The 21,194-nt window shown below is 60.1% G+C and overlaps 3 protein-coding genes across 6 annotated transcripts; 2 read left to right on the top strand and 1 right to left on the bottom strand.

Annotated features, from left to right (window-relative positions):
• The first annotated feature begins 394 nt into the window (after window positions 1-394).
• SURF4 (surfeit 4) lies at window positions 395-13,066 on the top strand. 2 transcript variants are annotated; one of them, XM_047829731.1, is made up of 6 exons: window positions 395-599; window positions 7,689-7,875; window positions 8,564-8,640; window positions 9,241-9,284; window positions 9,794-9,980; window positions 10,671-13,066. In XM_047829731.1, the coding sequence occupies exons 1-6, from the start codon at window positions 552-554 to the stop codon at window positions 10,935-10,937; spliced, it is 810 nt and encodes a 269-aa protein (XP_047685687.1). In that variant the 5' UTR covers window positions 395-551; the 3' UTR covers window positions 10,938-13,066. The 2 variants fall into 2 exon arrangements, with proteins under 2 accessions (XP_047685687.1, XP_047685688.1); XM_047829732.1 differs by lacking the exons at window positions 395-599; window positions 8,564-8,640 and having other exon boundaries at window positions 7,857-7,875.
• Window positions 13,067-13,378: 312 nt separating this feature from the next.
• Window positions 13,379-17,550, bottom strand: SURF2 (surfeit 2). The gene is made up of 6 exons (XM_047829736.1): window positions 17,428-17,550; window positions 17,188-17,342; window positions 16,411-16,514; window positions 14,280-14,468; window positions 13,932-14,098; window positions 13,379-13,520 (listed from the first exon to the last, which is right to left on the bottom strand). The coding sequence occupies exons 1-6, from the start codon at window positions 17,503-17,505 to the stop codon at window positions 13,440-13,442; spliced, it is 774 nt and encodes a 257-aa protein (XP_047685692.1). The 5' UTR covers window positions 17,506-17,550; the 3' UTR covers window positions 13,379-13,439.
• Window positions 17,504-21,144, top strand: LOC125150203 (surfeit locus protein 1). Of its 3 annotated transcripts, none has more exons than XM_047829728.1 (9): window positions 17,504-17,680; window positions 17,778-17,829; window positions 18,641-18,792; window positions 19,124-19,206; window positions 19,692-19,883; window positions 20,156-20,228; window positions 20,316-20,478; window positions 20,784-20,865; window positions 20,965-21,144. In XM_047829728.1, exons 1-9 carry the CDS (start codon window positions 17,504-17,506, stop codon window positions 21,032-21,034), a joined length of 1,044 nt encoding a protein of 347 aa, XP_047685684.1. In that variant the 3' UTR covers window positions 21,035-21,144. The 3 variants fall into 3 exon arrangements, with proteins under 3 accessions (XP_047685684.1, XP_047685685.1, XP_047685686.1); XM_047829729.1 differs by having other exon boundaries at window positions 17,616-17,680; window positions 18,659-18,792; XM_047829730.1 differs by having other exon boundaries at window positions 17,618-17,680; window positions 18,698-18,792.
• Window positions 21,145-21,194: the final 50 nt, after the last annotated feature.

Here is a 21,194-nt window from a genome sequence, read left to right as displayed (position 1 = left end):
CTGAGCATGCTCAGTAGAGAGCGCGCCCGGGAGAGCGCCCCTTCCCCCGCCCCGAGGGCGCCCCCTCAGCCCCAGGTGCGCCTGCCTGAACAGTGCACGCGCGGGCAGGGGCAGGGGGCGGGGGGGGCTCCGACACGCCCCTCCAGCGGGGTGGCTTGGGAGCGCTCGGCGGGCGGGGCCTGAGAACGTGGCAGGCGGGGCCTGAGAGCGCGGAGGGCGGGGCCGGGCGGGGCCGCCCGGGCCAGGGCGCGGCGGGCGAGGCCCCAGCGCGGTGGGCGGGGCTGCCGGCGCCAGAACACGGCGGGCGGAGCCTCGATCGCGGCGGACGGGGCGGCGGCGGGCGGCGCGCGGCCCCTTTAAGGCGCGGCCGGGGCGGGCCCGCCGGCGCGGCCCCTTTAAGGCTTGGCCTACGTGGCAGCCGCTGGAGCCGCGGACGAGGAGCGAGGCCGGCCGCCGGGCACTTCCTGTGGAGGCCGCACCGGGCGCGGGCGCCGACGGGCCGAGCGCCGAGCGAGCGAGGGAGCGAGCGAGCCGAGCCTCCCGCCGCCGCCATGGGCCAGAACGACCTGATGGGCACGGCCGAGGACTTCGCCGACCAGGTGCGGCCTGCGGCCCGACCGGGCCTCCTGCCCCGGCCCCGAGGCCCCTCCCGCGCGTCCCCTCCGACTCCCCCTCCGGGCCTCGGCCCCGAGCCCTCTGCGCTCCCAGAGTCGGGCCCCCGGCCCCCGAGGGCCACCCCTGGGTCTGCGCCGCGTCCTCACCCCTCCCGAGCCCGCCGGAGAATCGCGCCCCCTCCCCCAACCGGGGCATTCCTCTCCGGGGCTGGTCGCCTTCCCGACCCGGGGCTCCCCGAAACCCGGCCTGCCCTTGTCGCCGCCTCCCCGCCAGGGCTCCGGGTGGGTTCTCGGGCCCGTGCTTCGGCACCCGGGTCGGTGAGCCGCCCCCCTTCCCCCCCCCCCCCCCAGCCTGGCCGGCCCCAGGAGGTGAGGGGTGTGAGGGGCTGCCTCGCCCGGTCCCGAGAAAGGAGCCCGAGGCCTGGGGGCCGGGGGGCGCTGCGGGTTTGGGCCGAGTCTGGCTACTGGGGAGCGTTCTGTCCGAATCGAACTGTTGGGGTGGTCCCTGCACGCTTCTCCTTTCACTGGCACTCTTAGGGGGCGGGGTGGGGAGCTGTGATCCTGAACGGGGGTTGGTCAGAAAGAAGGCCTGGGGGTCCTCCCAGAGGAAAGGGGGCGCCCTGGTATGTACCCCAACTACAGAAAGCAACCGCACTTTTCTTCTCTTACTGTTTCCCAGATGTGTTGGACTCATGGGGTCCCTTTGACCCTCCCAGCATTTTCCCTCCCTGTTTGGACTCTGCCCTGGGACTGAATTGGATGGGTATCAGTACACAAACCTGGGAGGAGGGGAAGCCTATCTTCCTGGGTTTTTTTTTTTTTTTTTTTCTTCCCTGAGTGTACAGGTGGCATTCTGACCACGGGGGAAGCTCTTGAAACAGGCAGTTGACACAGACCAGATGGACAGAATCAGATCCTAGAAAGGGGAAAGGACGGAGCTTCCTGGCGATTTTCATCGAGCTTTGATTATTTAGTGTACCTTTTACCTGTGAAAGTGTCCCCTTACGTCTACAGATGATCAGCCTTATCCCTGCAGGCAGAGCCACGTCTGGCCCACTGGCCATTTCTTTCCCTTGTGCACTTAACGGGTTTGTGGTTTTTGCTGGACTTAAAAGTAGTGAGGTTACATTTTTTATTTTTATGGGGGTGGTATTGAGTAACGAAACTCTGAAGTTTGGGTTTATGGGAAGGCTTGTACGCGTTTGTGTGAGTTAGGAACACAAATGCGTGTGTTCTGATCTGGCATGGGCGAGCTCGATCTTCCCTTGTTCCCCTTGAGGGGTGCCGTCTGTAGTGTGGTCTGGTAGCGGGGTTTCCATTGCACCACTCTCCTGTGAGCTGGTATTTGAGAACCAGCTTGCAGGGGGGGGGGGGGGGGGGCGGGGAAAGTGTGTCCATTTGAAAAAATAGTTTTTGCTAAGGTCACGATTTTGTGTTTAAAGACCTTTTAAAAATCGTATCCTTCATAAACACAGTTCATATCAAAAGCTCTCAAGAACCACGTAGGCCTTCCCTGTCCATTTTTCAATGGTTTTAGTGACCGGATTGCACTTCCCCAAGTAGCAACTCCCTGAGAAGATGGCTCCTTTGAGCCACGGGGACCGTGAGAGCTCTGCACACTCACTCTTCAGTCCGGAGAACCCTGATTTTGCAAGTGCATTTCATAACCAAATCTAGATAAAATGTCTCTAACCAAGCTGGTGCCAACTATCAAACGATCAGCTTTCCTACAGAAAAAAAAAAAAAAGCTCAAAATCTCTATATGTAATCTTTTCTTCTTTTTCTCCCTGCATTTGGTTTAAATCAAAGAAGCAGGATCTTGGAACCTGAAAGGCCCTTCAGGCAGACACACAGTCTGGCTGCACCTAAGTTACTGGTGGCAAAGATGGCCTGCTGGGGCTTCTGGACTGGCCTGGGGCACAGCCCCGGGGGGAACCCCAGACTCCGACCTCAAAGCTAGTGCCACATACTACGAGCTTCCGAGGCCTGGTGTTCTCCTGGCACAAATGGAGGGGAAAGGGCCTGCCTGCATCACAGTCAAACACCCAAAGTGGCCCAGGGCTGCGTCTTGTCAGGCAGTGTGGGCTCCTGCTGTCAGTCTATCAGGGCCAGGGCCCACCTTGGTGGTGGCAGCGGGTGTCAGAAGACCCCTCCACGCCCTTTTGTGGGTGACTCAGAGGGCAGTGGCCCTCATGCTCTCCAAAACCAAAGTCGGGAGCGTCTTCTGCTCGGGCAGGCAGGACGTGGGCACATAAGAGGGTGCAGAGCCCAAGTGACGGCTTCCTGTGGATAGTAATCTGGTCAGGCTGGGGTGCCGCTTTAACATTTATCCACACGATATTCAAACAAAGCTGCCAATAATAAAGGTGTTGGAGTCCAGGCTTTTAAAATGAAAATGTTCTCATTTGAAGGGCGTGGGGGAATATTGTCAAAGTCACTGATCAGTAACACGACAGACCCATTTTGTCAAACCCTGTCTTCAGAAAACGAAAGCAAAACTCAAGTGACAGGTGTTAACCAGGAAATCTAGGTTGCTGGAGTGGGACCTATAAAGCCTGCGTGTCCCCCAATAGTTATGATAAGAGACACTAACTCTGGGCCAGGTCCTCCACGCTTAGTACTTTGTTACCCTCTGGACCGCGTGAGGATGGCCACAGTGCCTCTGTCTTCAGGTGTGGAGAGGGCGGTCTTGCATGGAGGGAGGTAGGCTGAAGTTCTGAGTCCACATCTTGGTACCAAAGGCTGGGCTCCTCGCCTCCTGGCTGTCCTGCAGCCTCCCCTTGAGGCCCGCAGAGGTCAGAGCACAGGGTCAGCTGTCCCGTTCGTTCTGACTGGCCGGCTCATCCAGAGCTACATACATCTCTGGCATCGGGCTCCTTGCCCCTGGCGGCCAGGAGGCCAGGCGCTTAGAGAAAACGCTGAGCGTGCCTTCTGCAGGAGCTAGGCATTCGGAAGCCATGTGAGACCAGGTCAGGAGGGGCCAGAGACTAACGAACTCAGCAATCCAAAATTACGTCCGGGTCCTGAAGCCGGTGCTCGCTGCCCTTCGGCAGAGCGTAATTGCAAGCACATCTGCACCAGTAAATGGGAATATTAGCACCTACTGGGTTCGGCCTGACGGCTCATCTGTCACCAGGGTGACAGATAAGCTGCATGGGGCCTGCTGTCCCCTGTGGCCTTTGGGGTTTTTCCCTGTCTTTTGGCATGATGGAGCCATCCTGGGAGCCTGTGCCCAGGAGCTCCCCTGGGCCTCTGGTCCAGCGTTGGGTAGCTCGGATGGCCCGACAGAACGTGAGTGGGCACACCTGCTCCCCGAGTGTTAGGGCTCTGGATTAACCGTGTGTGGACGGCCATTGGGTATGAGTGGGGCTCTCGTAACAGTGATGGGTTCTGAGCATCATTTTCCTGTTCCTCTGCTCTGTGTCCCCCTCCCTGCCGGGGCTTCCTGCCTTGCACCATCAGGAGTGAGGAGAGAAGGCAAAGAGGGCGCATTCTTTCCTGCTTGCCCTAAGAAGAGCCATCCCGCCTCTTCCGGGGAGCGGGGTGGAGACACGGGGGGCACTGGTCAGCAAGGCTTCTGGAAAGTGAAGCACAGCTGTGTTCTCCTCCATGTGATCTGTTGCTACTCTCCTATGGTTAGGCTCTTAGTCACGTGGATTTCTGGTACGGAAGCCAGGCCATCCCTAGGACCAGTCGACACTTGTTCCTGTACTTGGAGGTGCAGCGTGAACCCACACAGCAGCACCCCGGGAGACCTGCCGGGGGAGTTCTGGGGTCATGGTGAATGCCCATGTGTGAGTCATCGAACTCTTGCTCTGGCCCTGACTCAGCCTGATGTGAGGGAGGCCGTCTGGCCACAAGTTCTAATCTTCTGGGATGTGGAGGCTTGAAGTGGCCCTTGAGAAGGGCAGCCCCAGTCCCTGCGACCAGATGGTCTCATGCCCTTTTTTGCTTCCTCAGAGTTCCCAACCAAGAATTGCAGACAGCTTTCCTCAAGTCCCTTCTGTCCTCAGTACTCAGACAAAGTAGCTTTTCTGTGTCATGTGAGAGCTGCAGGTGGCTGTGTGACATGATCACTGTATTCTCAGAGTTAGGTTTCTTAAACCCCCTCTAAAATCAAAATCATAACCCTTCGTAAATAAATCTCAACTTTCCGTATTTCATAAGTCACCCAGGTCCTGTCATCGCTTGTGAACCGCACCCTGCTTGACGGTGAGCTTCTTGGAGGTTCCAGTGAAAAGCCTGCCCCACGCAGGCTAACCGTCCTCTCCTGTGGCCTGGCCTGCCCCTGCTTGCTGCCCGCTTCCGGCTTTCCCTCCACGATTCTGTCCCAGGCGTGGCCGTCGTGGGTCTCCGTGTCCCCAACGGGCAGCGCCCAGCCCCCGGCCCGCAGGACCCGTTGCACAAGCACGGGACAGGGGACTGCTCCCGGGCTCCCGCGTGCTGCCGGATGCCTGCCTCAGGGGCTCTTCTCTGCTGTGCCAGGAGGATGCGGTCCCCAGACGCCTGACGTGGGTTCAGTGGCCGAGTCTGAATCGCTGTAACCAGCACGCATTCGGAGAATCCGAGTAAAATTGGGTCTGGCCTCGTGTTGAAACAGTTTTTTTTCTTTCCTGTTGAGTCCAAACAGGTGCTTATTAGAGGCTGGCTGGTTTAAAGAGGTTCTGGAGCAGCCTGGCTTGCAAAATACAGCCGACCCGTAGCCTGAACCACATCCAATTTGGAAATAACCTGAATTTTGGCTCCCCCCCCCACCCCCCCAAAGCACAGAGCTGTCTGTCTCCTCAGCCTGTCTCACGGGGAAGGGAGAGTCTCCCTGTTGCTCTTTAATCCTCTTGACCCAGACACTCAAATTAGGCGTACAGACTCATCACGGAAGCTCTTAAACACTGCCTGTGTCTCTTGGGCCGGGCTGTGGAGCAGAGCGCGTGTTAAGCGGGGTGCTTCATGGGTGAGGAGGCTTAGAATGAAGGCCAAGGGCCCGGGCTTGTTTGCTCCTCACTGGTGAGCACAGCAGGCAGCTTTCAGCTCCAGTTTGGAGGCGGGTCAGGACATGTCCCATGTCTGTCTGCCCCTGCCTTTTGGGGTCAGCCTCCCCCAGAATTGCGCCGCGGCCCCAGCCGTGTGCCTGTGGATTAGACTAGGAACGACTCTACCGCTGACCCCGCTGGGGCTCACGACAGCATTTGGGCCATGAGGCAGAAGCAGCAGGGCCAGTGGTCAGCTGTCCCTCTACCTCCCGGTCTGACGTGGGGGGGTGTGTACCCCGAGTGGACAGACATCCTGTGTGTGCTTTACAGAGACTCCAAAATTTGTAGGGGCATTAAGGTTCTTTCTCCTTCCCTTTTCTCCTCCGCTTATTCAAGTTGGAAAGAACCTTAGACCCACCTGGTTCATTGTCCAGGCGTCGGTCTCTCCCTGTGACCTCTGCCCCCGCTTCGGTGAGGGTCAAGGGCTGAGTAGGCGTGTGCAGAATCGCCACCTTGGGGCTCAGTCAAGCTCGGGAGATTTGGAGAGAAAGGACACCTGGCTTATAAGGGCTTTCTCCCCGCTCTCCCTCCCACGAGTGCCCGGCTGCCATGGCCCAGCGGAGGGGAGGCGAGGCGAGGCGAGGCTTCTCTGCTGACTGAGCCCAAGTCGACAAACTGGAGGTTGATCTCAACAGCCAGAGGCTCGTTACTTGCGGCCAAGAGCATCAGCTGTTTCTAGGACTTGAAAGCAACTTTTCAAAAACGCCAATAATTAACAGACTCTTCAGACACACCTTAGCTGGTCCCAGTAAGGTTTCGCCAGCCCTGAGAGGGGCAGTGATGTTCATTTGACTGTCCCTTTGCGGGGGGCCAGACCCACAGATGCCCTTTAGACTCGGCTGCCTGACTCGTCACTCCTGTGGGCGGACTTCCCGGAGAGCCTGCTCTTACCGTGTGCTGTAGGGTTTCCTTCCCTTTGCATTTAGCTTGGATGGTGGGAAAGAGAAAGTGGCTGCAGGGCACCCGAGTGACATTTGTGTCTCCACCCGATATATGTTTCATAACCACGCCGTCGTTAACGGCACACTTTGCACGGAGCAGGAGGAAGTTCTAAATGTGCTTTCTCTCCCTTTGGTGTTCACCAGTGATTTTCTGAACTTGACTCTTCACTGCTATTGAGACCGTTGTGCGTCCATTTGTTAGCATGTCTTTGTAAAAGACTCCAGAGCCTTCTAGCCATTAGCCACACCAGTTCCATGTGTGTGCTCACCGCTGCCCACCCCACCCTGACCAGTCCAGGGCTCTGGGAGGGACTGGGGGTGCGCGCACGGCTGCCAGAGCCTGGCCTCTTCTCTCGCTGCTCAGAGGTTTGGGATAAGCGTAGACACCTGAACTTACCGCTGGTGTACCGTGAGGCCCTCCAGGCCTGGGACCCTGGCTGTCCCCTAAGTGGACTGTCCTCTCAAGAGCGTGCTCAGCCCTCTTCCATCTAGAGTGGGTCTGAGCACCATTGGGGGTGTTGGGAGGCCAAGGCTTAGCCGTGTGTGACCGTGTGTGACTGGCAGGCCAAGCCTCAGCGGGCTGTCTCAGGTCCGTGCAGCTCTCAGGGAGCCCCTCTCCCCTGTGGGGTGCAGTCTGCCCACTTGTGAAACGAGAGGTTCTCGAGGGAGTGGGCGCGGTTCTGTGGCAGTGTCTAGAGGCATTTTTGGCCGTCGCAGCTGGAGGGGGGCTGCCGATGACGTCTGGTGGGTAGAGGCCAGGGGTGCCGCGCGCCCCCCTTTGGTGCCGGTCGGCCTAGGATAAAGACGACTCAGTGCAAATGCTGGGGCGCACGGGAGGGGAGACCGCGGGTGAGCCGGCAGGGCCTCATCGGGGTGATCCTGATCCGCCAGGGCCCTCGCCCAAGCGTCCGCGCGGTGTGTCTTGCGTTGGCCCCTCATTGGGTGACCGTAGTTGGCGCCTACACGCCTGTGCTGACAGGGCGGAGGCTGTCGCCCTGGGGGTCCGAGCCTGATGGGACAGGCGGGCGCAGAGACACACAGGGCAGCACGGGGAGCGGCACCGAGGGTCCCGCAGCCCTCAGCCGGGTCTCTGTGGCCCGCAGTTCCTCCGGGTCACGAAGCAGTACCTGCCCCACGTGGCGCGCCTCTGCCTGATCAGCACGTTCCTGGAGGACGGCGTCCGCATGTGGTTCCAGTGGGGCGAGCAGCGTGACTACATCGACACGACGTGGGGCTGCGGCTACGCGCTGGCCTCCGCCTTTGTGCTCCTCAACCTGCTGGGACAGCTGAGTGAGTGGCCCTGATATGCGCTGGCTTACCTTGTGGGCGGGGACGGCAGGTCACTCGAGGGGCTCCCGGGCCGGCGTTGCCGGTCCTTTCCCCCTCCCTGGCGGGTGGGCCAGGCCTGGGCATTGGTTCTGTGGGCCTTCGGGTGGGTGCTGTGCTCACTGAAGACCGATGACACGGGCCCCGCTCTAAGCGCCTGGACCGGGACGCGGGGGAGACTGGGTGACCCAGGTGGGCCGGAGGGGAGCCAGAGCAGGGGAAACGCAGGGTGTCGGAAAGGATGAACCGGAGGCCGGATTCACGTGGGCCGCAGATCTTCTGCTCCCCGGCCGCTGTCTGCTGGCGGCAGCCCCCCTCCCTGTACATTTTGGCGCCGGAAAGGGGCCTGCGCTTCTCAGTCCGTCCTGTAGCTCCCACGGCAGTTTCCACTGCACCACCTGCTCCGGAAAACGGCCCATTCTCTGGAGCAAGGGATCCGTTTTCTAGAACGGTATCTTCGATAAGTAAGGTCCCGTTGACTCGTGTGTGGTCCGTGTCTACGATGAATTCTCCCTGGAGTTGCTCTTTTCTCGGGGCGCGTGGCCGGGCCACCAACCGCGCAGGGCTCAGGTGAGGGCGCCAGGTGCCGTGGCGGCGGCCCTCGCCCGGAACTCGCCCGCGGCCCCCTGAGCCTGGCCCTTCTCCTTTCCAGCCGGCTGCATCCTGGTGTTGAGCAGGAACTTCGTGCAGTACGCCTGCTTTGGGCTCTTTGGAATCATAGCGCTGCAGGTACGCGGGGCTGGGTCTCTTCTCTTCCTTGCCGTGCTTGGGGCATAGCTTCCGCAAAGGCGTCTCTGAGGATGCGGCTTCACCCCCTTGTGTCTCTGCCTGGGTCTCCTTTTCTTTCCTGAGAAAACACCGGATTTTCCCGAGTGCAGGCTCAGGAGAGCTGGAGAGGATGGGGCCCCTGAAAAGGTGCCAAGCTCTGGGCGCCCGCCTCTTTGCCACCTTCCCGAGTTTCCTCTGATGGGGACAAATGACAGGGTTGGCTGCAGCCAGGACGCTGTCTTATCGTTTTACCTCGTGAACACCCAGCCGGCCACAGGAGCTGTGTGCACCTGGACCAGAGCTCCCGGGCGCCGTGCCGGCACCTTGCGGGCTGGGTGCTCCCAGGGAACGGTGCTCGTTACGCGGGCCCGGGCTGGTCAGCACACCTCGAGAAATGCTGAGCCTGTGGTTGAACTCGGAGCTGTCCTGGGCTCCCAGACTGTCCCGTGCACCTTACGTCTACGCTTCTGTGGGAGAGATTGCCTACTGCTGTTCTCTAGAAGTCCCAGTGCGTTTGGAAACGTGAGACTCAAGTTTCTGTCTCTTCTCTGTTCCCTTCAGACGATCGCCTACAGCATCCTGTGGGACTTGAAGTTTTTGATGAGGTACGTGCGCTCCACATGCTTACTTTTCATGTCTGTCGACTCAGTAACTAGCAGTCGGGAGTGAACTTCTTGGGGTCCAAGCACTTGGAGTCTGTAGGAGGTGTTGGCAGAGGCTCCCTCCCCCCACAACCCCCCCACCCGCACCCCGGGACACAGGTGAGAATGAAGCTGTCCCTCCCAACCCCATGTTCGTGAGGGAGGGAAGGAGGGCCGGAATGGCAGCACTTGCTCACAGGGACCCAGCTGGTCAACAGCAGGGCCAAAGCCGGGCCGGGTTCCGAGTGTGTTCAGGTTAATGTCACTGTTGGGTGGAACAGACCCGTCTGTCTTCAGCCGTGGAGCGGCTGTGAGTCCTGTGGACTCACACCCAGCTAGTCCGGCACGGTTTAGAGAGAGGGACCTAAGGGCCCTCCCTTCCTGTGCTCCCGCCGAGGTCTCCCGACCTGGTCTGACGGGCGTGCGTAGTGCCTGCCGAACCCCGGCAACTCAGCTGGCGTTTCTGTCCTCAGGAATCTGGCCCTGGGAGGAGGCCTGTTGTTGCTCCTGGCGGAATCCCGTTCCGAAGGGAAGAGCATGTTCGCAGGCGTCCCCACCATGCGTGAGAGCTCTCCCAAACAGTACATGCAGCTCGGAGGCAGGGTTCTGCTGGTCTTGATGTTCATGACCCTCCTTCACTTTGATGCCAGCTTCTTCTCGGTAAGCGCTCCTGCCTGCGTACGTGGACCTGGGCTCCTGTCCTTCAGAAAGGGCCCCGACCTCTCTTCCCCGCCTGTGCACGGAGCCTAGTCCAGGGGCTGTTGGAAGGAGTCGGCTTAAAGGAGGCAAACGTCGGATCCTACTAAAAGGAGTAAACACCCACCAGCAAGCTCTTAGGGGCCCGGAGCTGACAAAGGAAGTCCAGAGTCTCCCTGACCTCACTGGAGGTCCTGGTGTCCTGTGTGCCGGCCTCCAGGCGGTCCACCCGGGCTCTTTGCAGACCCTTGGTTCTTTAGCTGCCCACTGCTCATACCTTTATCGCGTGCTGTGTGCACGCCGGGTGTCTCGTCCCCGGGAGCTTTACGATGCCCGTCTTTAGAGCTGGCTGGGCGCCCTGGCCGGGAAAAGCTCCCAGGAGGGGCACCTGGCGCCATGGGAGGGGGGAGCCCGCTCCTAAGAAGTAGCGGGGACTACCTGGATGGCTTGGGGGCCCGCAGGCCGGGGCCTGAGTGTGTCCTGGTAAATTGCAGCCTGTTCACCGAAGCCCCTGGCGCCTCCCTCTTTATTCCTCACTTGAATGCACACCCCTCTGTGACATCACCTGGACACATACCGCAGTGACAAGGGCAGTTGGAATATCTCTTCTTCCTCACCTTTTTTTTTTTTTTTCTTACCTTCTAACCTATGCAGATTCTCCAGAACATCGTGGGCACAGCTCTGATGATTTTAGTGGCCATTGGTTTTAAAACCAAGCTGGCTGCTTTGACTCTTGTCGTCTGGCTGTTTGCCATCAACGTGTATTTCAACGCCTTCTGGACCATTCCTGTCTATAAGCCCATGCATGACTTCCTGAAGTACGATTTCTTCCAGACCATGTCGGTGATCGGAGGCCTGCTCCTTGTGGTGGCCCTGGGCCCCGGGGGCGTCTCCATGGACGAGAAGAAGAAAGAGTGGTAACAGACCCCTTCCCTGCCTGGCTAGGACCCGCGGCCATCGAGGACTGGTTCGGGGTGGATTCGACCAAAATGCCAGCATTTATGTGTCCTCTTTCCTTCCCTCCCTTGGTAAAGGCACAGATGTTTTGAGAATTTATTTGCAGACACCTGAAATTTGGCGGCTAAATCTGCTCTGGACCCACAGCCTGGTACCTGACCACTGGGGTGGGCTGGCTGGGCACAGCGCCTCCCTCCCTCCCCCAGGCACGGCCTCGGCTTCCCACGAGCAGCTTGCTGGGCTGTGGCCTCAGTTCCCGTTTTTGTTTCTGTTTTGTGGGTGGGGGGGGCCTTCAAGCTGTACTGTGAGCAGATACATTTGTGTATCCTTCAAAGCGGTCTCCCTCTTACTGTTTTTTAAGTTTACGTTTTTAGCTAAAACTAAATGATTACGGATGGCCCAGCCCAACGTCACACAGTCAACGTCCTGGGCGTTAAGCCTCGCCCACGGCTCCGAGTTGTCCCCGTGCCGCATCGTAACGCTCGCAGGGACAACAACGGCATTTGGACCCAAACCCAAAGAAAGAAGTGGTGCCAGAGGGGCCGCCGAGAGTGCCGTTCACTCGGCACAAAACTGGCTCCGATTGGTGCAGCTCGTTGGGTAGGGTAACCCCCCGGGAGCCTCAGGGTGGGAACGGTGGGGCTAGAAGTCCCCAGGTGCACCTGGAGCCTATGGGGACCCTCGCCCCGACCCTGGCCCGGCCACATGCCTGTGCGCGGACTCCCGTGAGGGGCGTGGGAGGAGCAGCAGCCTCGTGGGGCAGGGCAGCGACGAAGCGGGCTCTCAGACCAGTTACCTCACTCCCGGTCTTCACACCGAGCCTGGGCTGCCGCTGTGGGCTCCTGTGGGCTCGTGTCGGCTCCCGTGGGCTCGTGTCGGCTCCCGTGGGCTCCGACCTGGCCAAGCGCCCCGCCTGCCTCTCCTTCGGCTGGAGGGACTTTTCCCAAGCTGCGCAGCCGTGACTTACCACTTTCTCAAGGCTGTTGCTTGCTCAGATTTGTCTTTGCTACGCTGAATGCAGCCCAAATTACTTTTTACGATTTGTGATGCCTTACCGATTGGATCTTAATCCTGTATTTAAAGTTTTCTAACATTGCCTTACACTGCGTTTCTCTTCTTGGGGGTGCACGCGCCTGTTGGCTCTTCTCCACTCGTCCGTGCTGTAGCGATTGCCACGAGGGGAGAGTTGGACTGGTCTGTGCCTCCCCCAGTCCTTCCCCAGACCCTTGGGGGGGGGGGGGGTGGTAGGCTGACCAAGCTAGAACGAGGACTGCCTGAAGCTGGTTTCTTTTTTCCTGGTTCATGGCTAGATGTGCAAGCCTGAGGGCATCCCTAGGGATGCCAGGGCCAGTCCTGAGCCAGGATCCACATTTACCAGCCAGACCAGAGCCAGCGTGGGGCAGGGAAGCTGCCCCGCTTTTGCCTCCCAGTGCTCCTAGAGCTTTACTTGGCTCTGCGGCCTGGACCCGCCAGACCTGACGGGAGCGATGGCACCCCTCTCAACACCCCACCTCGTGCCCACGCCTCAGCCCCAGATGTTCCCAACCCCCGCCCATTTGCAAACGCCTCCGGCCTTGGAAAAGCAACAGATGGAGAAGGCTTTTCTACTTGGCCACCCGGATGCTCGCCGCATGGGGTGGTTTCTGACTCCGTGCATCCGCCTCGGGGCCACCTCTCGGTCCACCCCTTTTCCCGTCAGCACAGCACCGCAGTCCCATCAGATGACACTCAGCCACGTCCGTCCCTCTGGGACACCTTTGACAGTTCCAACACCTCTGTTGGTTTGCAGGAACGGTCTGACCCCAGGAGGCCAAGGGGTGCGGTCAGAGGGCACCCTCAATGCTGGAGGAGGTTGCTCGGGCCTCCCCTGGCCCTCGGTGGGCTCATGCGTGGGACAGGGGTAGATGCCTTTGCAGGAAGGAGAAAAAAATACCATCTACCAGTTGGCTTCAGCAAAACCATTTCTGAGAATTTTTTGGCTTTATGTGGGAAATAGGTATAAATCTCATTTTATGCTGTATTTTATATCTTAGTTGTGTTTGGAAACGTTTTGATTTTTGGAAACATCAAAATAAATAACGGCGTTTGTTGTATGCGGCGTGATCCTCTGGTGTTGTCCAGCTGGGGTGGGGCCTGACCAGGCCTCTCCTCGGATGCCCAGCGAGCCAGCCAAACCCTCTAGGCTTTGCCGAGGCCCGCTGAGAAGCCACGTCCAGAGAGAGTGCTTCCCTCGGGGTCCCTGGGGGCTGCTTCCTGGGGATGGGTAAGGTGGCCCTGATGCCAGTGGCACAGACTCCCAGCCCCAGCCCCGGGGACAGCATATGTGAGCGGATGGAGAGGACCCTGAGACACCCACCCCATCGGCTGAGAGGGCGCACAGCAGGTGGCTTGAAGAGGACCCGGGCTCGAGGACCTGAAGGACTCCGGAAAAGCTTTCCACACGTGCTTTTCTCCGGCAGCCGTTTATTAACCTGACTGTTTAAAATTGCTGAAGCTCTTGGGTTTACGGTGGTGACGTCTGAACTTCTTCGCCGAGCCCAACTGTCTCTGGAACACGAACACGGAGCTCCGGTTAGTGAGCCATCCCCGTCCTCTCGGAGGGACACCCCCGAGTCAGGCCAGCTGTCCACCCGTGGCTTCCCTGAAATGCGCCCCCCCCCCCCCCCCAGCCTCCAGAGAGCTCTGGATCTCCTGTAGACCCGAGGGCGACGGAACCTTGGCCATGGCCTAACAAGGCCCTCCCGCGGGTCCCCTGCAGCGTGCGCCCCAGAGTCCCCTCGGACGGGCTGCAGAGCCCAGCGTCCGTGCGGCAGCCCCTGGCCCCGTCAGGCCAAAGCAGCCTCGGCTTCTAGTTTACTCCCGAAACGTTAGCTTGGCATTTTATCTGCCACAGAAAGGTTCTTTAAACAGATTTTGTGAGGAAACGGAGAACCGTCGGCAGGGGAAGCTGCCACTCACCTTCCGGCGCTTGAGGACAGGCTCCTGGTCCCCTCGCGTCTCTTCTCTGCCCCCAGGGCCCGTCTCTGTCAGGCCCCTTGGCCTCTCGTCCTCCCCCTCGGTCAGAAAGTCCTCAGTGCCGTCCCCGTGTTCAGTCCCTCCCGGGTCCTTTCTGGTGAACAGCTCGGCTGAGAGGGACGGAGGGATGGGCAGTTTTAGGTCCGGGTCACCGTCTGCGCGGGGCTGAGGGGGCGCAGCCGGGGCCGAGGGCCCGAGCACACGACGTGGGAGGGAAGGAGGCTGGAGCCTGCTGGCTGCAGGCTCAGGACAGACTGGACGTCCGGGGGCGGGGGGGCCGGTCCCACTCACGCGGGTACAGGTCTGTCATGCTGTCATCACTGTCACTTGCAGCTGCGCCGTCCTCACCGGACGAAGGTTCCCAGAAGGCTTCTCCCCGGCGAGGCGGCCCGGCACCGTCCACCTGGTCCTCCCTCCTCCTCCTCCTGTGCAGGAGGCAGGCGGCCACGTACTCCGCGCCCTGCTTCTGACACCTTTCATCTGGGAGATGGGCCGGCACGCCGTGTCTGCCCCCCTGTCCTCCGGAGCAGACACCAGCTCCACCGGGCCCCCAACCTCCCCCCCCCCCCCCCCCCCCCCGGTCTGCTGGGTAAAATGTGGTGGCGGGAGGTGCCCTGGCTCAGCTCCTACCAGGAGAGGAGAGGAGGGAGGCCGGTGGGGGCGCGGTGAGGCGTGAGCAGACACAGAGCTGTGCCGGGCCCCAGCCTGGGTGAGAGTGGGAGCTTGGCCGCTGCTGACCCTGCCTGGAGCAGGGGGGGGCCGCGAGGAGGCCTCCACACTGTCTTGTGTACAGGGGCCTTGGGGAGGCCGGACGCCCGGCGTGGCGGACACAGACCAAACCCCGATGAGGAGCGGGGTGGCACCAAGGGGCCTGGCTGTTGAAGGTGGCCCTCTGTGGGCGGCGCTCTCCTGTCTCAGGGAGGAGGGGGAGGGGACCGGGCCCTGGCCTCTGATGTCCCCCACCGCCAGGCTCTTCTCTCCTGCCTCATCTCTGCCACTCGCTCTGTGGCCCCACACGGCCTCGGGGCCAGTGGACCCCACACCTGGAGTCCCCTCTCAGAACCCCCGGCCAGATTCCCCGGCTGCCGGGCTCTGGCTCCTCTCGGCTGCTGGTCCCGTGAGCCACACGCTCCAGCATCAGGATGACTCTCTTACTGGGGAAAACCCAGTCCCTCCCTCCCTACCCACACCCAGCAGCCCCCAGGCTCTGTGCCAACGTGGGACCCTTCACGGGTCCTTCACTTTTGCCCGTGGGCGAAGACTGGGCCTCGTTTCTTGTTGGGGAAACAAAGCCTTCAGAGTTCTCTCCCTCATCTTGCCTCTGTCTCCATACCCAGATCCACTGGCTCTGCCCCACCTGGCCCTCTCTTCCCCGTGGGGCTCCCGCCGGCTCTGTCCCCACCTTCCCTTCAGGAGCATTTGAGAAGCGTCTACCATTTCCTCCTTGACACCTCCGTCCCAACACCACCCCGCCTGCTTCTCCCCCTCCTGGGGCTCTTCCTTGGTCAGGCCTGGCCCCGTCCCCTCTTCTGTGGCTCTGTGGACGCAAACGCCACTTAGTGTCAGTGGTGTGCATCATCTGAGCACTGGCCCGTGTCTTCAACAGCCACCTTCCCTGACACACGTTGAAGGGAATGCTTCATTTCCCCACAAAGCCTGTGACTCAGATGCCACTCTCGTAAGCACCCCAGTTCTCGAGCCAGGAATCCGGGAGTCACAGCTGACTTCTTCCTCTCCCTCACCTACTGATTCTACCCACAGAACAGCTGCAATCTGTCCACATCTTCCCTGCCAGCACCTGTAGCCCCGGCCACCGTCACCTTCAGCTGGCTGCGCGGCCGCCAAGGGTCCCCTGTTCCACTCCTTCCCACCCCCCACCCCCGCCCTCAAGAGCCACAGTGACCCTGACGCACACAGTGACCGCCAGTCCCTGCTTCAGTCCTTTGTGGCCTCCAAGACCCCCTGTGGTCTTGTTCCACCTACCTTGCTGACCCCGACCCCATCTTGCGTGGTGTCACAGTGGCCATCCTTCAGGACCTCCCACAACCAAGTGTTTTTCTGCCTCTGACCTTGCCGGAATCCTTCCTCTAACGGGAGCACTCTTGCCTCTACTCGCTATGTCCCTAAAGTCTCAGCCCAGAAACCCCGCCTCCCCAGGGCCTCCGCATTAGGCAGGCCTCCTGGTGGCCCTCGGCACAAGACCGCCCCAGCACTCACAGTTACGTAGGGGCCCACTGCCTGCTTTATCGCAGTCTCCGCCACCACCCCTCCCCTGGGCTGGGCCGGGTGCACCACCAGCTACTGCCAAAAGCTGACTGAGACACCACTTCTGCCTTCGAGGGCACTGGTCCTGGAGAAGAGCAGGCATGCACCCGAAATACTTGTAAACTGAGGCAGGCTGTGTCTGCCCACGGCTACTTACATTCACGCAGAGCTCTCTGGTACCGCTGGCCCTGGGTGTGCCTCAGCACATGCTCGGGGACCTTGTTGATGTGCCGCAGGGTGAGTCTGCAGAACAGCTGGTGCCTAGGGGACAGGCAAACGTGGGCTGGCAGGGATGTTCACAAGGGTCTGGACCAGTGGCTCTCCAACCACGGCTGCATCTTAGAATGATTCCCAGAGTCTGGCAAGGAAGTCTCCGAAGCAGACTGGGCATCAAGATTCTTAAAGGCTGGAAAACAATTCCACTCCGCAACTGGGGTGGAGAACCAGTGACCCGGACGGACCGTGACCTCTCGGTGTTTACCTGGAACACACCTGGTCATCAGCATCCGCTCCCGCACACGGGAATGCAAGTGAAGACCTGGCTTGGCAAAGTCCTAGATGAACGGAAGCATCCCCCGGCCCCCTCCCTTCAACTAGTGCTGTCAACCGTACACGTTCAGCTACACCAAAGTTCTCCTTAAATACGTGGAACTCACCGCATTCAGAGCCTTAGGTGACAAGCCTCAGCTTTACAAAAAGCAAACACGCACCACGGAGAGGGGGCTCACCGGGGAGCTCTAGCCTGCAACCCGGATGTCCAGTCTCCTAACATCTACCTACGAAGGACGGCGCCAAGCCCTCGAGGAGCGCGCAGCCAACGGGGAGGGGCCGGGGTTCCGAATCCACCTCGCGGCAGCGGCCAGACTCAGCGCTAGGACCTGGCCCCACTCGGGGCCCCTCCCGCGGTACCCGGCCTGCGCCCCCTCCCACGTACGGGTTCTTGGTGCTGGGCACGATGTGCGGTTCGAACTCCGCGTAGTCGAAGGCCGGAGAGGCGCTGACCAACCGCCGGTACTTCTTGCCGCGGGTGTAGACCTGGAGCTCGGGCAGACGGCAGGGCAACTCGTGGCCGGTGAGAGCGCATTTCACCTGCGGGGCAGAGGGCGGGCGAGAGGGTCAGGGGGTGCGGGGGCCGCGCGAGCAGGTCCGCACCTCCTCCTCCGGCCCCGCGGACCTTAGCGGCGCCGGGCTCCAGCCGCAGACTCGGGTGCTCGCGGAGGAAGGCGAGCACTTCGGCCGGCGGCTCGCTCATGGCTCGGCCGCCCTCGGGGCTGGAAGCCGGCGCCGCTCGCACCACGTGGGCCGGGGGCGGGGCTGGGCGGCGCCCCGGAAGCAGACGCCTCTCGGCCCGGAAACGCCGGCGGGGCGGGGAGATGGCGGCGGCGGCGGTGCGGTGGCTGGGGCTTCGCGCTGCGCGGCCGGCGCCGGTGAGCGGGGCGCGGGGCGGGCACGTGTCGGGCGGGCTGGGGGACCCGGACCCGGACCCGGCCTGGGCCGGCTCAGCCAGCCCCTCGGTCTCCGTAGGCCCCGGCGCGCGCCGTCCGGAGGAGCGTCCTTGCGGTCCCCCTGCGCCCAGGTGAGGACTCGTCCGGGTGTGACCTGGGCACGTGGGAAAAGACGCCCCGCTTTGTAAGGGGTGGGGGGCGGCCGCAGGCACTGAGAGGAGCTTCGAACTGCCGCCCGAACGCGGGCGTGCCTCTCAGCCGAGGTGGCCCTCGGGCCGGCCCCTCTCGTACTCCCGAGTCACGCCCGGCCGGGGACGGTCCGTCACTTCCCAGCGCCTCAGCGGGCTGAGGAGGGGCCATCCCAAGATTGAAACCGGGTGGCCGGGGCCCTAGACGACAGCACAGCCACGGCGTGCGGGTGGCGCGTGCACGTCCGGCAGGGTAGCGTGCTGAGGAAGAAGGAAGGGTGCTGTAGAACCCTCGCTCCAGGCCTGCTTTTTTACCGTCCGCGACGCCCGAGGTGCCCTCATTTGCTGAGGCTCACACTCTGACCGCTGAATTACACTTTCCCTGTACGTGGTTCCATCTTTAAGTTCACGAGCAGTGAACAAGAGAAGCTGTTGGGAGCGCTCTTGCGAGCCCCTTTCCCGAGTTGGTCGCGCTTCCCTCTCCGCATAGCGGGTGCATCTTAATGCGACGGAGTACGCGGCAGACTATTCTTGTGTAAAAGGCGGGAGATGGTTACACGAATTACCCAGGATCGGGGTTGGTGGCAAAGGCAGGACTAAGCCCTAGGTCTTGCTTATGCAGTCGGTGAACATCCAGGGAGCGTGCCCGGTGGCTACAGGCTGGTCTGTTCACTCTGGGGCAGTAGTGCTCATGTCTCCTTGAGGAATAGGCTGCTCCAGGTCTATTTGCGGGGGGCTTCTGACTCCACGCCAGGATTGGAAACCTTCCTAGGGTTGGCCTGGAGCCCAAGCAGGTGTGGTGGTTCTGCAGCTGAAGCACCTGCCACCAAAGCGGAGGATGACTCCTTTCTCCAGTGGTTTCTGCTTCTCATTCCTGCGACTGCCTTTGGCCTGGGGACCTGGCAGGTAAATACTGGCTTTGGCGCTGATGGCTCTAGCTTTTTTGCTTTTTTTTTTTCTTTTTAATGTTTATTTGAGAGAGAGAGAGAGAGAGAGAGAGAGAGAGAGAGCGCGCGCGCGAGCACGCAGGGAGGGGTAGAGAGGGAGGGAAACAATTTGAAGCAGGCTCCAGGCTTTGAGGTGTCAGCAGAGTCAGACACGGGGCTCAATCCCATGAAACATGAGAGCATGACCTGAGCCGAAGTCAGATGGCTAACCGACTGAGCTACCCAGGCGCCCGTGGTGGCTCTGAGCTTTTGCCCTTGTTGCCATCTGCTGGGGTGTGCTGTTTCCACAGGTCCAGCGTCGAAAGTGGAAGCTGAAGCTGATAGCAGAGCTCGAGTCTAGAGTTATGGCTGAGCCCATCCCTCTGCCAGCAGAGTGAGTGTGTGGCTGCCCGCCTGGGACCGGTCTCCCTCAAGGTCGGCAGCGGGGCCTGGCTGCTTCCGCTTGCTCTCCTGACCCTCAGACGGGAGCCCTCGAGAGTTGTCGTCCTAATGAGCTTCCTGACCACCGTTGGGGAGTGGCATGACAGATTTAAAAAGAGATCTGTGACTTGGGGTTTCACCTTTTTTTCCAGGCCCATCGTACCTGTGGGGGCACGGTGCTGATGGGCTCCCTGGAGCAGCAATTCTTACCTGGTGGGTGGGGTGGTGTGCCCTCATGTTGTCTTGACAGGAGAGAACCTTGAAAAAGCATCCTAAGTGATTCTATGGTCTCTACCCCTCATTTTGACGCACTGTCCTGGAGGGACAAGAGCTAGTTTAGGGGAGCAAACGTGTGCCTTATTTGTGACGCGCAGGGCTCATAGGCTTTGACTTCCCGCCCAATCTTGTTGGGCCTCACGTCTCCCCACTGCTGTGTAGCCCAATGGAACTGAAGAACCTGGAGTACAGGCCAGTGAAGGTCAGGGGGCACTTTGACCACTCCAAGGAGCTGTACATGATGCCTCGGACGATGGTGGACCCGGCCCGGGAGGCCCGGGAGGCCGGCCGCCTCTCTTCCTCGCCAGAGAGCGGGGCCTACATCATCACCCCCTTCCACTGCACAGAGCTGGGGTGAGTAGGACCGACAGGCCAGAACTCGGGTTGTGGGAGAGGGTCACTCACTGCTTGGATGTTGCAGGAGGAGGCCCAAGGGAGGAAGCGGAGATGGATAGCCAGGGGCCCTGGATGTCTGTCTTCAGAGTTGGTGTTCTGCCAGTCAGGACACGGGCTGGACAGAGGCAGGCCTTCCCAGGGCACACCTGCTCCTGTTCTCCCGGAGACTACCAGCGTTAACCTTTGTCCAAAAATCCTTCTCCACCTGAGAGCATACTTTGTTACTTCAGAATCACCATCCTGGTAAATAGAGGGTTTGTCCCCAGGAAGAAAGTGAATCCGGATACACGGCAGAAAGGCCAGGTAAGGGGCAAGAACCGTCCTTTTTTGTGAGCAGGGCTCTATAGAAACCACAGGCCTTAAGGAGGAATCTCACATTTTCCTTTCTAGATCGAGGGAGAAGTGGACCTAGTTGGGATGGTGAGGCTGACAGAAACCAGGAAGCCCTTTGTCCCTGAGAACAATCCAGAAAGAAATCACTGGCATTACCGGGACCTGGAAGCCATGGCCAGGCTCACAGGCGCAGACCCCATTTTCATTGATGCTGACTTCAGTACGTTGTGATCAGCCCACCCTAGAAGATCACGTAGCTTTTTTGTAAATACCCCATTCTACCTTCCTTTTAGCCCTGGAAATTTTCTAGTTATTTCCTGTTAGTTACATCATAGTACCCGTTGGGAGAAAGGGGAATATCTGTCTGGAAAGAGGCAACCCAGGGTTGGTTACAGGTGAAAGGTATGTACTGAACTTTTGGCCGCGCAAAAATCTAAAAAGCTCTGGCCAAGCCGCAGTAGGGAGAAACTGGTGCTGAGAAGCTGGCGGCATAGCTATTGCGGATTGAGTCCGTTATCTCTGCAGAGAGCACCGTCCCCGGGGGACCCATTGGAGGGCAGACCCGAGTCACTCTGAGGAACGAGCACATGCAATACATCATCACCTGGTGAGTCCCCGATACGATGTCCCATGGTGAGTCCGGATCTCTAGTCCCCCCCACCCCCTTCAGAATCCTGACTGTTCATCTTTTTGACTTTGACCCAAGGTATGGACTCTGTGCAGCTACGTCATACCTGTGGTTTAAGAAGTTCCTACGTCGGACTTCTGGTGTGTGAGACTAGCAGATGTAGCCCTTCCCCTAAATTGTCAGAAGTGGCTGATTTCTGGAGATGTTTTCATGTGGGATCAGCAACTATTGGCATAAATAAATCTCTGTGCTACGCTCTGTACTGTATCCGTCTTTCTACCTGGGCCACTTATGATCAATGTACAACC

This window comes from Prionailurus viverrinus, chromosome D4, assembly GCF_022837055.1.
Source record: "Prionailurus viverrinus isolate Anna chromosome D4, UM_Priviv_1.0, whole genome shotgun sequence".
NCBI classification, from domain to species: domain Eukaryota; kingdom Metazoa; phylum Chordata; class Mammalia; order Carnivora; family Felidae; genus Prionailurus; species Prionailurus viverrinus.
The sequence above is the reverse complement of the archived record's forward strand: the minus strand, read 5'-3'. Positions and strand labels throughout refer to the sequence as shown.

Bases quoted from the DNA above. Each gene is read 5' to 3' on its own strand.
- SURF4 (XM_047829731.1), top strand. From the start codon at position 552: ATGGGCCAGAACGACCTGATGGGCACGGCCGAGGACTTCGCCGACCAG. The intron at 8,641-9,240 runs GTACGCGGGGCT...TGTTCCCTTCAG, and splicing joins TTGGAATCATAGCGCTGCAG to ACGATCGCCTACAGCATCCT. The intron at 9,285-9,793 runs GTACGTGCGCTC...TTCTGTCCTCAG, and splicing joins GACTTGAAGTTTTTGATGAG to GAATCTGGCCCTGGGAGGAG.
- LOC125150203 (XM_047829728.1), top strand. From the start codon at position 17,504: ATGGCTCGGCCGCCCTCGGGGCTGGAAGCCGGCGCCGCTCGCACCACG. The intron at 19,884-20,155 runs GTGAGTAGGACC...TTGTTACTTCAG, and splicing joins TTCCACTGCACAGAGCTGGG to AATCACCATCCTGGTAAATA. The intron at 20,479-20,783 runs GTACGTTGTGAT...TTATCTCTGCAG, and splicing joins TTTCATTGATGCTGACTTCA to AGAGCACCGTCCCCGGGGGA.
- SURF2 (XM_047829736.1), bottom strand. From the start codon at position 17,505: ATGAGCGAGCCGCCGGCCGAAGTGCTCGCCTTCCTCCGCGAGCACCCG. The intron at 14,469-16,410 runs GTAAGTAGCCGT...CCCATCTCCCAG, and splicing joins CCAGAGAGCTCTGCGTGAAT to ATGAAAGGTGTCAGAAGCAG. The intron at 14,099-14,279 runs GTGAGTGGGACC...CGTCCCTCTCAG, and splicing joins CATGACAGACCTGTACCCGC to CCGAGCTGTTCACCAGAAAG.